A 15,518-nucleotide genomic window follows, 5' to 3' on the forward strand; every position below is an offset into this window, starting at 1 on the left:
GAAGGCCTTCGACACTATCTCTCACCCCATTCTCATTAAAAAATTAGGCAACTGTGGCATCGATGCCTACACAGTCAGGTGGGTTGCCAATTGGCTGGAGGGCTGTACCCAGAGTGGTGGTGGATGGGTCTTTTTTGACCTGGAAGGATGTGAGTAGTGAGGTTCTGCAGGGCTCGGTCCTCGGGCCCGCACTGTTCAACATCTTCATCAGCGACTTGGATGAGGGGGTGAATAGCACCTTGTTCAAACTCGCAGATGACACTAAGATGTGGGGGGAGGTGGGCACGCTAGAGGGGAGGGACAAGCTGCAATCAGATCTGGACAGGTTACAGAGGTGGGCAGATAAGAATAGGATGGGTTTCAAAACTGACAAGTGCAAGGTGCTGCACCTAGGGAGGAAGAACTCCCCTCTCACCAGCAGAGGCAGAAAAGGATCTTGGACTCAAAGATGAACATGGACTGCCAATGTGGGGACGCGGTCAGGAAGGCTAACCGCACCTTGTCATGCACTAGCAGGTGCATCACAAGCAGGTCCAAGGAGGTGATCCTCCCCCTCTATGTGACCTTGGTCAGGCCCCAGTTGGAGTACTGTGTCCAGTTCCGGGCGCCGCACTTCAGGAGGGATGTGGACAACATCGAGAGGGTCCAGAGGAGGGCCACTCGCATGATCAGGGGGCAGCAGGGCAGGTCCTATGAGGATAGGCTACCGGATCTGAACCTGTTCAGCCTTCACAAGAGGAGGCTGAGAGGGGATCTGGTGCCCGTCTAATAAACTGGCCAAGGGAGACCAGCAGGCAATGGGAGAGTCCTTGTTCCCCCGAGCACTACTGGGAGTAACAAGGAACAATGGCCATAAGCTGACAGAGAGCAGATTCAGGCTGGATATCAGGAGGCACTACTTCACAGGGCAGCTAGGATCTGGAACCAGCTTCCAAGGGAAGTGGTCCTCGCTCCTACCCTGGAGGTCTTTAAGAGGAGGCTAGACAGACACCTTGCTGGGGTCATCTGACCCCAACATTCTTTCCTGCCTATGGCAGGGGGTCGGACTTGATGATCTGCTCAGGTACCTTCCGACCCTACTAACTATGAAACTATATATAAACAAATAAGCAGTCCAGGAAGCACATAACATGGATGGAAACCATGTTTCCCTGTGCCATGTAAGCACCTTCCTGTAGGACTAGTAAGGTCATGGCAACTAACGTACCCTCTTCTAGGCTCAATCAATCTTGACTTTTTTTTGCATCGTCATACAGTATCAACTGGAAGGATAGAGAGTGTACTCTCACCTGGGTAGCCTAAGCTGGAAGGCAGGAAATATGGGTTTGAATCTACTCCTGCAGAGGAAGATACTAACCTGAGGGCACCTATAAACGTGCTGGATGTCTGCTCCAATGCATGCTAATTAGCATGCATCAGAACAGACTCAATGAATTGAGTCTGCTGGAACCTGCTAATCAGCACACTCCAGCAGACTCCAAGTTGCATGTATTCAGCATCCCCATGCTTCAAAACGGAGGTGGGGGCAGTCTAAGTTTGGCTGCACTTTGTCTATTCCTGTGCTATCAGGAATCTCTGATTAACAGACACTGTCCTACCCTATAAAAAAATCATCACAATATTTTTAAAAATACATTACTCCTTATACATTATAACAGCAGCACACTCTCATTAAATATTCTATATTCATATACAGACAATATGTACCTTGGCTTTTCTGAGCAAGCCAACAACACTCAGACTTGTAGATGCCAATTCCCTAGTAGGCATACTCTGCAGTTGCGTGATGATATACAGCTCACAAATATGCTGGAGTCGTGATACCTGGTACATCTCAGCACAAATCAAGAGAGACATGGCTTGCAAAATGCTGGCTGAAAAAAAAAAAAGATAAGTTTTGTTTCATGAAGGCTGTATGGTAGGCTCAAAGCCATTTTTACCCTTGAATTTGCTTTGGAATTTATACAAAAATCAAAATGTTCCTCACAATTTTTTCATGTCTGTTTTGAATGACATCTGCACTCTAACATTAAAAATATTGAATTTCAAAAAGTAAACCTATCTAACTACATTTTAGAAGGTAAAAAGTAATTAATCATAATTCAAGATTCCTTATATTGTAAATCCTATGTCAAATATTGGAGATCCTAGGCCAATTACGCAAGTGAGCAATCTTCAGTAGTCAGATTCTAGTCTTCCATATAATCGTACTTTACTATGTAGATGTATTGTTTTTAAAAAATTGTGAAAAGTATAGTACTTTTTGAAAAGGCCTAACAAAAGGTCTGTTTATTTTTTTCAAACAATGAAATACGGCAGAAGAATACCACTTAAGCAGGTGCAGAAGAAAATGAAAAAGCAAAGTTCTAAAAAGAAAAAAAAAAGTAGTGCAGTGGCATAGAGTAACTTAAAGAACAGACTTTCATTCATTTCAACTCAAATAGAGCCACCAGTAATATTTAAATAGTAATATTCAATTTTCTAATTTAACTTTTATTAAATAACATGATAGCTAGTAAGGCTAAGATAACGTTAACCAAAACCTATTCTTGTTATCAAATATAAAAATATATTATATTGTTCTAAGTAAAAGTTAGCAATTTTTTCCCCTTGCAAACAATTTTTTCCCGTCAAACAAAAGCATAAAAATAGTAACAGGATATGCCCGCCTGGCCTCAAACATCCGGTCACGTGCCACTTGGGCCTGGATGTTCGGTGGTGTTCGTCCTTCCATCCCTGATGTTCCATCAAGTAGATATTATCCTCCAGTGCAGTCTTTCCCAATCTCGCCTGCCACGACTTTGAATCTTGATCTAGTGGAGGGTCCAACCAGTGGGGAGTCCCTCGACGGTGGGATGTCTGTCTGTAGTTCTTCTGCGAGGCTCCTCCTCCCCTCTATCTCGCCCTTACACCCAGCCTTGGAGGGTCACGTATGTCCTCTTGGCCAGATTCCCGACCGTTGGGCCACTGACTATGTTTGTTATGACAGGCCCCTCAGCCTACGTGTTACCAGCCTGCAATATCGTATCAGTGCCCCGAGGCCACTTTCTTTTCCCTGAGGCTGCCAGCCACCTAGAGGCTTAAACACCTATCCGGCTCCCCAAGCCTTATACTTCAACCCCTCCAACCGTGGGAAATGAAAAATACAAACAACAACAACAAAAAGTCACAGAAATACTCTAAAGAGGCCCCACCGCCCCTCTTCCCTGGCTCCCTGGGCCTTATGACTAAGGCCCGCCTTTATATCCTAGTGGACCGAGTTTGGCCGTGGATGTGGCCGTAATAGCTTGTGGGCTTCCCCACTCTCCTTCTCCCTCGTCACCCAGGCTTTTGTTTCGTTGGACCCGCTGTGCTCCTCCGGCGGGCGTTTTCCCTAACTTGTTGCCCCAGAGGGCCATGCTTCACAGCCCTTCCTGCTGCTCTTTACTCCTGGCTCCCTCTTGGTGTGCCTCATCGGTTCTCCCAGGGCCCTCAACGGTCTCACCTGGTCGGATGTCTGGGGCTGTGTTGGGCTCTCCCGCTTCTCTCTGTCGGCTGTTGGCACTGGGATCTTCTTGATCACCTCTGACCTTCTGTCCAGGTGCCCAGCCTCGAGGAGCCGCCTCTGACTCGCAGCTCCCTTCTCAGCGGCCAGCAGCGTCTGTCTTGCTGTGGGCTCCGCAGCTTCCTCTCCTGCTGGGAGAAGCACCTTCCAGCTCCTTTCTCCTCTGCAAGAGCTTGGGGAAAGCTTCTCCTTCCGGTGCCCTCGCCAGCGTTGATCTCCTCCCAGGGCTCCTGCCAGCAGCCTGCTTTATTTCTGATGGCCGGCAATTGCGGCTGGCATCAGCCGCGACTAATAAAGGCACGACTAATGAGCCGCGCGGGTCCCTCCTCTGTTTCTGGCTCCGCTGCGTGTCCTGCTGTAAGTATTTTTCTTTTTTTCCATTCCTCTCTGGGGTTTCCTGACCCCTGGGTTCCCCCCTGGCTTTTTGGGGACCTCCCTTCTGTTCCTCCCTGTGACACAGGACATTGCCAGTGCCCCTGTCTTCCAGCTTTGCCTGTGGCAACTTAGGTGTTTTTGATATTTTCAGGCATGGTACCTAGTAGTTATGGATGAGGCTTGCTCATACAGTTTTAAGAATAGGTCAGACAAATAATCCTATAGTATGGCTTAGATAGGGATGACCCTGCCTTGAGCAAGGGGTTTGACAAGATGACCTTCTAAACCTACTTGTCTATGATTCTGTGACTGCTCCTCAAGGTTGACCTTTAATAGGGTTCCTGACAATTAAGACTATAATCATAGCATAACCTTTACAGAAACATCAAAATTATTATTACAGAATATCATCATAGTTGAAGAAAAAGCTGCTTTCCCAAAATGTAGAATTGAGGGGCAGAGGGGGAGGTATGGGGTGGGAGGGAAAGGTAGTGGCTCTTGCTTTTGTTCTACCTGTCCTAATAAATAGCAATGACTAAGAAACTGTTCAAAATTTAAAATGTTATCTACTGTTAAATTACATATGACAAACAATGTGAAAAAGAAACAAAACTTCAAAATAATAACCTAGACTAGTATTTTGATCTAGAAACTAGACTCAAGGAAATGAAATTTCCCAGAAATGACATTTCAAATTTAATTTTTAGTGTATTACTGCATAAGCAGAAGATAAAAATGAAAATTTAGTTAGGTACATATTTATATTTTATGTACATTTTTATTTTATGCTGGCTCTTTTACAACAGGTTTCATGGGAATTATGCCAAAAAATGATGCATTAGCACATGTTAAGAAAAAAAAAAAAGTTTTCTATCATAAGATTTTTTTTTTTCCATTGTGTTCCACAGAGTTACATCTAGGAGTGTTTCTAAGGCTAAGTACAGACAGTCAAAAAGCCTGACGCTGAATCAATTCAGTCTTTGCAGGTTACTCTAAGCTGCAGAGCTTAAACAGAAACAAACGGACACACATTTACTTTTGATTAAAAAAATGCAGTCACATGCCTACAGTGGCTTAGGCCAGAAGCCGGGGGTGGGGGGCGGGGTTAAAGCACAGCTGTCTGGCATGTAGCTAGCATGGGCTGTGTGTTTACTTCCTCTTCCTGCTGTCCCCTGAGGTCTCTGGGATTTGTAGTCTAGACTCACAGTAGCAGGACTCTTCCTGCTTCCAGGCACAAGCAGGGGCTGCTCCCAGGTGCTTCTGGGACTTGTAGTCCAGAGTCACAGCCAACAATAAGTTTGTGGGGGGAAAGGGGTGTTTAACCCTCCCCTGGCCCTAGACCCCAACTGGGGTTTGCCAGGGGGAGGGGGGGAGCAGTTCCTGCCTCTCCCCCCCACACTCTATACTGCTTCTCTGCTGGAGCAGACAGCACAGCTCAACCCAGGGCTGGAAAGCATGTTGGGACTGTCTGTGATTTAACTTGAACCAAGAAGGAGTCTAGGACAGAAGTTTCATAAACCAGTTTGATCCAAATCAGTTAAGTCTGATACGACATTTAATCAGATTTATCTTAAACCAGTTTCAGCCATTTTGAAACTGGTTTATGTGCACTGGACTTCTATTCTGTTATCGGTTTAAAACAGTTTCTGATCACTTAAACCGGCTTATGTATAACCTCTATCCCTAGCCTAAGAAATACATTCGGGCTATGCAAATCCTTAATCCAAAATCCTTCTACCAATAAGATTATTTTTAATGAGTCTACAGTATCTCAGAGTACATAACTCTTCCAAATTTACAACACTGCCATTTTGACACAAAGACGTAAGAGGATGACACCAACAAGAAAAAGAGCCAGTGGACATGGTTCACTTAATTTTTTATCTTGAAAATATATCCCCTGAAAATTAATTTACAAGTAAATGTTACACATGAATATTGTTTACCCTTAGTTGGAAAAAAACACCCAGATGTTAATTACTACGTAAGAAGTGAATTCTTCATTAAGGAGTTTATTGAATCAAAGAAATTTTTTAAATGATGTTTTATTTCCCTCTGCTCCCTGATTCTGGCGACAATCTGCTAGAAACCTGCAAGGGTTTGAGGATACTAGTATATTTTTATATTTACTTACCTGGACAACAGGAGTCGGTATACAGATACTCCAGAAAGGAGAGGAAAGTATCTTTGGAAACCCCATAAACTGGAACCAGAACACTATTTGCTTCTATATAATTACCATTAAACATAGCTGCCATCACCTCACAGCGAGCCACTAGGACTGCTCTGTGAGCTGGAACAGTAGCACCTATAGAATTTAAAACAAAAAATTAATTTAAAATTCTCTCTCATTTTGTGAACATAAATAGCATGCCCAGTCATATTTGTCTTAAAAATAAATATAGTTCCTGGCATCATAATCTTAAAATCTAAATACATTTAAGGATCAAAATCACCCAATGAATAATGACTCCTGCAACACTGATCATTTTTCAAGCTGAAGAAGTGCTTACCACCTCAGATCAGATCCTCAGAGGGATAAAATGACACCACTCCACTGACATCAATGGAGCAATTACGATTTACAACATCTGGATCATGGTGTTTCTGTATGTGAATACTGACTCAATCAACAAATCTTTATTGGTGTGAGTAAGTTTTATTCATAAGCAGACTCTCGGACTTCAGGAGCAATTGTGGTCTGACAAAGATTTGAAAAATCATGTTCAAAACCACAGTGAAACAGATCATCCAAGGTGAAACACTGCCGAGGTGGTAAAGTTACCACTGATATAAAAGTAGCCCACTTACAGTATTTAAAAGTATAAATTGTTTTTTTAATTCTATTTATGGGCACAAACCCCAAAGTTTTAGGCATGCAATGCACGGCATTGCTATGATTAGGTGCCTTTCTGAATCTAGGCCTAGGACCCAAACCCTGCAAAAAAGAATGGAACTAGTAATGCACATACACTCATGTGTTAGGATCAAGACCAAAAGTCTTAACTTTTCTAATTATTCTGAATGATAAAGCAATCATAAGTATCATTGGTAATTTAAAAAGAAACTTACATTAAAGAAAATAAGTAGCTACCAGTATCTTTTATCCTTACAACCACCATTTTGGGAACGGGTGGCCATGGCTTTTAGTAAATGTCAATATATTCATAAGTGATATTTTGTTTGAAATATGCAGTGGGTGTTATTGTTTCACCAACTTCCCACAAAGACAGCTCCAAGAGTGGAAATTAAATCTGAACTGTTTATATCACCCAGTTTTGCATTAATATTTTGTCCTCATTTTCAAAGGTCCTTTTGTTTTTACTTCATATTAAAGGCAATATCTAGAAAGACTCCACTTGTCCTCTGTACCCATTTTTGAGGGATTAATTCTTCACATTTGGCTCTGAGTACTTCAAGCTGAACACAAAATAATTAAAGCATTGTCTAGACTTGGAAGATACTTTTTTCGCATGTGGGATGGAAGCAGACAAGTCAGAAAACTGTTAGTATTCAAATAAGTATTTTATCCGATGCTGACTTACAGCAGCATGGACTAACCTATTATTTTTTCCATGGAACTATTTTAAATATAGTTAGTTCTCAAAAAATGATCAAAGCACTCCACTACACTCTTGCACACACACATTCTTCAAAGGCACTGAAAAGATAAATCCAGTGTTTCGGTTCTTTCCTGGGCTGTTGCCAACAAGTACTTACAAATCACCATAAAGGGCTTTATATAATTGCACAATCAATCCTTGTCTGTTAACAATTAACATCCTTTTCAATTAACTACTTAAATATAAGCTTAAATAGCCTCTTGTATTACTGGTATATTAAATTGTACAGGGCTATTTCAGTTGTATGAAGGGACTGAAAAATTGGCTGAATCTCCCCAGTGTAGCATTTCCTCAGCAAGAACAGGACTTCATCAAGTGGAAAACTGGTAATTGGGGAGCTAGTTTGTACCTCAAGCAATCAATTCAGCAACCATAATTTACATTTAAAATATTTTAAAGTTCTAGCTAGTAATAGGGCTAAGAATGTAGTATGGAGCCTCTCTTCACAGGTATTTTTATAAATTTACACCTTTTTATCTTCAAGACTTAGCTTAGCCCCTAAATAAATTCTTTGCTAGAAGCCAGTTAAACCTCTAAGTATATCAACATAAAAAACACAACACAGCCCTCTGTTCACCAATGAATTATGATCTACCATATAGTATTTTCTATGAAGTACAATGGATGGTGTTTTTTAGGAGGAATGAAGGTTTTGTGTTGTAGTGTAATTGTGAGGAATGCAGTGTGTATACTGTATTTTGTGGAGGCATATGGGACTTAGAGGGAGCAAAATCTACCTGTAAGAGTAGTAACTGTAATGTGTGGGAACTAAGGTATGTTAAAAAAAAAGAATAGATAAGCAGACACTATTTTAATGTATGCGTGTGCAATGTCATTCTCTCTATAACAGAGCTGTTTTCTTGCAGAATTGTGGGTGTATCTCTCTATGTTTTTAAGCTCTACAGAGAAAAGAAACAGAAAAGATACCCAGTCATGTCTGCACCACCTTCCATCCAAATCAGAAGTCTCTGAAAGCATAAGTTCATGGCAAAGGATGAACCCTCTCTCTGCAATTCAATTTAGTTATGTACTTAATTGTCAAAATTCTTATTATTTTAACTACTGAATTATTGTTTCTTTTACAATTTGTTTTTTTCTAAAAACATATGCAACATTTTAATCATTTTAAGGTGGCGTAAGTTATAAAAAATATAAGTGAAGACCATAACAATGAGTGGCCAGCTCTGAAATGTTAGGTTAAATTGCTTGCGTGACATTACGTAAGATAGGGGGGCGGAAATCAAGAAAAACTAGGATGTCACTGTAGAAAACCAATTCCAAGACCATCATGTAGAGCAAAGAATGTGATCATGTAATTCAATACAGTATCATTCATCTGCATTCACAGTAATTTACAACAAGGAAATCACAGGAATAACCTTGTTTTGCAGAAAAAGTAGACAAGAATATGTCTGATCTGATATTTCTAGGAAGCAGAACAACTAAGTGGATGAGACTTAGTTCTGCCATAGTACAGACCAGGTTCTCCATTTACGATTTTCAGAAATAATCATGTGAAATCTCTTAAATCCTCTAGAAATAATGTCATTTACAAAATAAAGGCTGGAACTTAATAAGTGCAATGAAGCCCCTGGAATTTGAAAAGATAGGTGATTTTAAAGAAGAGAAATATGGTAAATATAATCTGTCTGCACTTCATCAAAATATTTGATATGGTGTGCTACATCAGAAATAATAAATTAAGGTGGAAAAGATAAGGAACAGTAAAAGAATTGTGATATAAATTAAGGGAGAACAACAGATTGTTCTGAAAGAGGCTCTATGAAGATGGAGGGAGACTACTAATGGCCTTTCTCCAAGGTCTGGGGTCTGATGCTTCTACGTAAGAATTTCATTAATGATCAGGACACAAATTGTAAGAAGTATGCTAATAATATCTGCAAAAGACATAAATTTTGGAGGCTTTCTCAGATTGAAAGAAGATTAGGCAGGAAGAATTTGAGCACTGGAGTAAATGTTGACATTTAATAGCAGAAAGTTTGAGGTTATCTTCTTAGAAACTAATAAGGATTTCTGCTGTAAACTACAGTCATCAGTTGCAAGCACAGAAGAGAAGAAAGACATATATATGCCAATCATAGCTGCTTCACATTATATGTAAGATACAGACCAAAGGAAAAGGGGTAAACTCTACCTTGTATTTTGAAGAGGACATCTGCTAAAACAGGTGTATTAAAGAAAAGCCTGAGAGAAGTGTTACATATCTGTAATGGTCTTTTTGTCTGATAAATTCTACAATCTTTTGAATTATTTACCTGTAAAATGAAGAAAAGATATTGACATGTATAAATGTTGCACACAGATTATTTTTATCATGGCACTAAATAATAGATTCACATCTTTCCTACTAAAAGCCTTTTTTCACCTCCAATGACAACTCAATTTATTCTCCAGGTCTCTGAAGTTTATAACCCTGATGTTATCTTTGATATTTATTTTTTGGTTTCTTCTACTGTAATACTTCTAAAATCTTCCCTTTCCTCTAAACACACACTACTAAACTTGATTCATGACAGAGTTCTCTTCCACTGAATTCTTCCCATCCAACTGCCCTGCCTCTCCTCTCTACAACATTAAAAATGATAATACTCCTTTTTGCCAATTTGATTATATCATCTTCCATACAAATCTCTTCCTGTGTAAAGTTTGAACCCCTCATGCTCACTTTTGAAGGTTCTCTCTCCTTTTCACCCTCCTGTAACTCATGTTATGTCCAACTATCAAGCTGCTATCAGACCACTCCTCACCATCTTGTATCTTCCTCCCAATGAAAAGAAGCTAAATGTTATATTTTTTAAATCTTACGGTTCTTAAGTGAATCTCATTAATTTTTGGCTTGACTTGTGATCCTGGAAAATTTGGGAGTGATAGTAATGCAATTGGGAGAGCAGAAACTTTTAAAAGCTAAGAGCAAAATGTCTATTAATCCCTTAGGCTCCTGGCAAACATTTACTGCAGGACTAGCACAAATGTAATGCATCAAATGGTAACACACCAGATGTCCATGCAACTTGTCACATGATAAAAAGGGAGAACCTGCCTCAGAGAAGTTGCTCATTGAATGTGAAACTTCTTTGTGGCCAATATATATTGCAAATTAAATTCAAAATCTGGCATGTTACTTAGATCCTCTACTATTCCACAGTGCGCTGTTCTTTCTCCACCCACTGTAAAAGACGGAGGGAGAGCAGCTTGCTCCCTGACAAGGTAATTAGCAAGCTATCAGAGAGGCTTGCATGCAGGGAGTGTGGGGACACTGGACAGCAACAGGGACAGGGCAGCTGTGGTGGCAGCAGAGGCTGAATGGTGGGGCAGAAACCCCCCGCTCAGCCCTTGCTGCCACCAGCATCTTGCTGATCATGTGTTGCCCACACTCCAAATTACCTAGGGTCTGCCACTTGCCCCATCCCACTGATCAGCTCACTGCCAGAACCAGGCAGAGGGCAGTTCAGTCCCAGACCAGGGAGTGGGGGGAGGAGGTAAGGTGCTTTCTTCCCCAAATTCAGAGGCTGCCCCCTACACAATCCTGTCAATCTGTCCCAGTTGCAGGACAGAAGGGCACACAAGCACCCTGGAACTAGAAAGCTGCTCCCTGGTCCCAGAGTTTCCCACATGACCTTTAAAGTGTCCAGCATACAAGAAACCCAGGACCCAGGAAGCAGATCCCCAATCTCAGATCACCAGCTGTGTGCCTGGGTCTTGGGTTGCACAGGCATGCTCTGTAAACTTCCCAGGATGTGAGCAGCCTGAGAAAGGGAAGCCACTTCCTAGGTCCCAGACTGTTCATGCATCAAGCACTTTAATGCATGCAGAGGCAGCCCTGGGACCAGGATGCTTTTTGTCCCCAGGCCTGCCCATGTGCTCCTTTAAGTGCCCTCCACAGGTGCAAATGTTCAAAATAGCCCTAGTAAGGAAGTAAGGGTGACAGAGCTCCCTACACTTGGGGCAGACCACAATCAGTCCCTGTGGCTGTAGGGGGACTTCCAGGCAACCCTCTCACCTGCCTGGCAGCAAAGGTAAGAGGCCTGACTACAACCTGGAAAATGTAAAGGGCTGCTGGTGCTTGAACAAAATCCAGTGAACTCTGTTGCAAAGGCAAAAAAATCTGACTGTGTCATAGAATCAAAGAAAATTAGGGTTGAAGGACCTCAGGAGATCATCTAGTTTACCCCCCCTGCTCAAAGCAGTACCATCCCCAACTAGATCACCCCAGCCAAGGCTTTTTCTAGCCAGGTCTTAAATACTTCCAGGGATGGAGATTCCACAACCTCTCTAGGTAACCTATTCCAGTGTTTTACTATCCTCCTAGTGAGAATGTTTTTCCTAGTATCTAGCTTCAACTTCCCTTGCTACAACTTAAGACCATTGCTGCTTCTTCAGTCATCAGCCAGCGCTGAGAACAGTCTAGCTCTATCCACTTTGGAACCCACCTTCAAGTAGTTGAAGGCTGCTATTAAATCCCCTCTCAGTCTTCTCTTCTCTAGACTAAATAAGCCCAATTCCCTCAGCCTCTCCTCATAAGCCACATGCCCCAGCCCCCAACCAGTTTTGTTGCCCTCAACTGGTTTCTCTCTAATTTTTTCAACATCCTTTCTGTAGTGGGGGGCCCAAAACTGGACGCAATACTACAGATGTGGCCTCACCACTGCTGAATAGAGGGGAATAATCACTTCCCTTGATCTGCTGGCAACACTCCTACTAATGCAGCCAAATATGCCATCAGCCTTCTTTGCAACAAGGACACACTGTTGGCTCATATTCAGCTTATTGTCCACTGTCACCCCCAGGTCCTTTTCTGCAGAGCTGCTGCTTAACCAATCCGTCCCTAGCCTGTCTGGTGCATGGGATTGTTCTGTCCTAATTGCAGGACTATGCACTTGTCCTTATTGAACTTAATGAGATTTCTTTTGGTCCAATCCTCCAATTTGTCAAGGTCTCTCTGAATTCTAACCCTCCCTTCCCATGAAATCAAAGTTTTCCCTATTGCTATTACATCCCTATGACTATTACATGTGGAGCACATAACTGTTAGTACTGTTAAAAAGTTGAACTGCGTCTATTATTTCACATCTATTTATAGCAAATAAAAACATACCCATTGATTAGAGAATACAAAAATAGGTAAACCAGAATCCTTCCGGAACAACAATTAATAAGACAAATCAACAATGACAAGTTATTTTCCTGAGCCCCACTATATCTAATACTATAATGATTACAAAGGAAAAAAAAATGCAATTCACCCGTCCTGGAGTTTTCAGAATACATTTAACTTTCTCAAGCACCTGCTCAACTTCTCCAGAGTCCTTTAATTTCTTTTTTATCTCTTCTTCCAACAGTTCCCATTGGAAAGCACCTATGACAAAACCAAAAAATACTTTATAGCATAGAATAGTGCTCTGGCCCTTATTATCGTGTATACACAAACGTACAAAAGCTTTTGCAGACAGATAAAAGATAATGTCTGTACCCAACAGTAGGTTTTATAAAAATTATTGTTTCAGCATTTTTGTTCACTAGATTTTTTTCAGCAAGTTTCTGCCTGAAAACGTGCAAGGAACGATTCTCAATTGTCAAACTTGTATGCTGAGGTTTATTTTCAGTGGAAGTCTACAAGGTCAGAAGAGCGTATCTTGGTTCAGATTTTCAAAGCTACATGAGATTTAGTCTTGTAAATTTCATGGGAAAATGTGACTAAATTCCCTAGACAGCTTTGAAAATTATCTGTACTTAAATATACTCAAGGCCATTTACATCTTTTATCAGAAACGGCTGTGTGAAAACAGGCTCTTAAGCTTAGGCACTTAAGTATATTCAGCTCTTGTAATATACCAGATCTTTAATATATCGGTTATTTATCCTTTTTGATTCTTCTATATTACTCAAGCATAAAGGATCAGCCATTCAAAGGAACTTATGCATTAAGGCAAAAGTTGGGGGAAAAACCCACTTCCCCCAAAAATGAGTTACTAAGATATTCCTTATCAGTATTTTTCCTGATGTTTTAGGTCATCCATACATTCTCTATTGTTTATAGGCTAGTGGTGGCTTGCAAAGAATTGGCTGATTGATTGCACAGTACTGCCTTCCCCTTTCTTCTTACTTCTAACAACTATATTACATTAGAAGGCACTAAAAACATATTGAAGTTTTTAATACCATCTTAATACCAAACAATGTCAGTACTTATAGTAGTGTTGCTTGTTGGTCGCTTGAAGGGAGGTAGTCTGCACAACAGTGAAAAGGAGACAACTTTTATATTAAAATCTGGTGAACGCTACAGAGAAGTATGAAAACTTCAGAACTAATCTAACTAAAGTTTCAGAATGCTAAACACTCAGATAAGCAAGTAACTAAAAATATAAAAAAGGAAGTTGTTTTTTTGCTGTCCTATTCTCTCTCACCTAATAGCCAATGCTAAAAAGAAAGTTAAATTTTCTTCAAAAGCTTTCTGAATTATTGCCATCTGCTGTGGAAGGTATTTGTGCTTCATAGACCTTCCTTCAAAAACAAGTTTATTCTTTTGATTCTGCATTGAAGTCAAACTTGTTTTTGATATTTCAATTTGCTACCAAGAAAATAACAGTGTATTCCAAATATTTATCAAAGTTTCCTGCAAGATCAAGTAGAAGAAGAAGGACAGAAAGAAAGAAAGACATTTCTGCAACACAAATATGTGGTAAGTATAAAAAAGGTCAGGTTAAAATAAAAATCACAGATGAAATGTTTCTTAGTGAAAATTTGATAAAGGTCAAGAAAATATGTTAAAGTATCTATTAATTCATTTATCTTTAATCAAAATTTAGAGAGTAACACTGGAAAAAAAATTAAATGCTCATCATTTTCCTATATAATCCCTGTTAATCTGAGAGAAAAAATCCTTTCCATTGACAGCAGAATGTAAAGTTAGGCATTTTACAGATACCCTACTTTCAGAAAGTGAACTATGTGATTCCTCTTAGCCTACTGGTATTAACCTCCTAGGAATAATAGTGATCTAGTAAAAAAAAGGAGTCAAATTAGTATCTAATTATGTGAGCAGGTGTTTTGCTAAGTAGGTTTTCCCACTTGCCAGACAGAGAAAAAGCATAATGTGGTTAGAGTCCAAAAAAATGACTAAAATTAGCACCCTATTACACCTTCAAGGGATATGGCCTTCTGTATGTCTCCATGGTTATAATCATTTATGCTAATTTTTCTGAGGAAAATAAGCTTTTAGTACCTTTTACTCTTTTAAGCACTGTAGGGCCACTTTTGTGGGAAACTGAGCTAGATTTCCTCAGGTTTACATATCAGAAAAGAATATCTTAAATGCAGACCTGAATCCCAGCAAGCAGTTGCGTGGTGATGAAGTTTCCACACCGGCATTCACCTGGTTGTGGAACAAGCTTAAATTCCAATTGCCGAGTATTCATTATTGATGATGCTAAAGCCAACAAGAACTCTGCTTGTGACACAGGTACAAAGCTGAGCGTGCAAGGCTGGCAGTTAGGAAACGCACCTTTGAACATTCTGAACAAAGCAGATTTGATCTGGATGTCACTGAGAAACAACATGAAACCTCATAATGCCACTCTTACTGACGCCCATGTCTTAGAAGAACACAAAGCAAAGTTCAAATTTACATGGCTGGCAGCTCTGTTGTAGGAACTCAGTTGGGGAAAGTTGGGGAAGCAAAGTACAACGTAGTCCAAAGCCATGGAACTAGAGATTAGTATTACTCTCTTTGGGTGCGTCTACATATCGCCATATGGTGACATTGCTATGCTTTAGTACTTCCTTTTGGAAGTACAGTATAACCTCATAAATCTGGCATGCTTGGGACTGAGCGCCTGCCGGATATTTGAAAATGCTGGATTTTTGAAACCCAAGTGGCGGCTGGTCATGGACCGGTAATGGTGGGGAGGAGGGAAGTGGCAGCTGGTCTTGGAGCAGCGGTGGCCGGTCCCGGAACA

At 40.7% G+C, this 15,518-nt stretch overlaps 1 protein-coding gene across 1 annotated transcript in view; it reads right to left on the reverse strand.

The window, feature by feature from the left end:
- RHOBTB3 (Rho related BTB domain containing 3) overlaps positions 1–15,518 on the reverse strand; it is a 51,905-nt gene that overhangs the window by 7,926 nt on the left and 28,461 nt on the right. Inside the window, exons 7-10 of the mRNA XM_006019703.3 lie at positions 12,807–12,919; positions 9,698–9,818; positions 6,054–6,227; positions 1,708–1,874 (exon numbers count right to left, since the gene is read on the reverse strand). Of these exons, the coding sequence (XP_006019765.1) occupies positions 1,708–1,874; positions 6,054–6,227; positions 9,698–9,818; positions 12,807–12,919 (575 nt within the window). The remainder of the gene's footprint in view (positions 1–1,707; positions 1,875–6,053; positions 6,228–9,697; positions 9,819–12,806; positions 12,920–15,518) is intronic.

Source organism: Alligator sinensis, unplaced genomic scaffold (assembly GCF_000455745.1).
Source record: "Alligator sinensis unplaced genomic scaffold, ASM45574v1 scaffold223_1, whole genome shotgun sequence".
In the NCBI taxonomy this organism is placed as follows: Eukaryota; Metazoa; Chordata; order Crocodylia; family Alligatoridae; genus Alligator; species Alligator sinensis.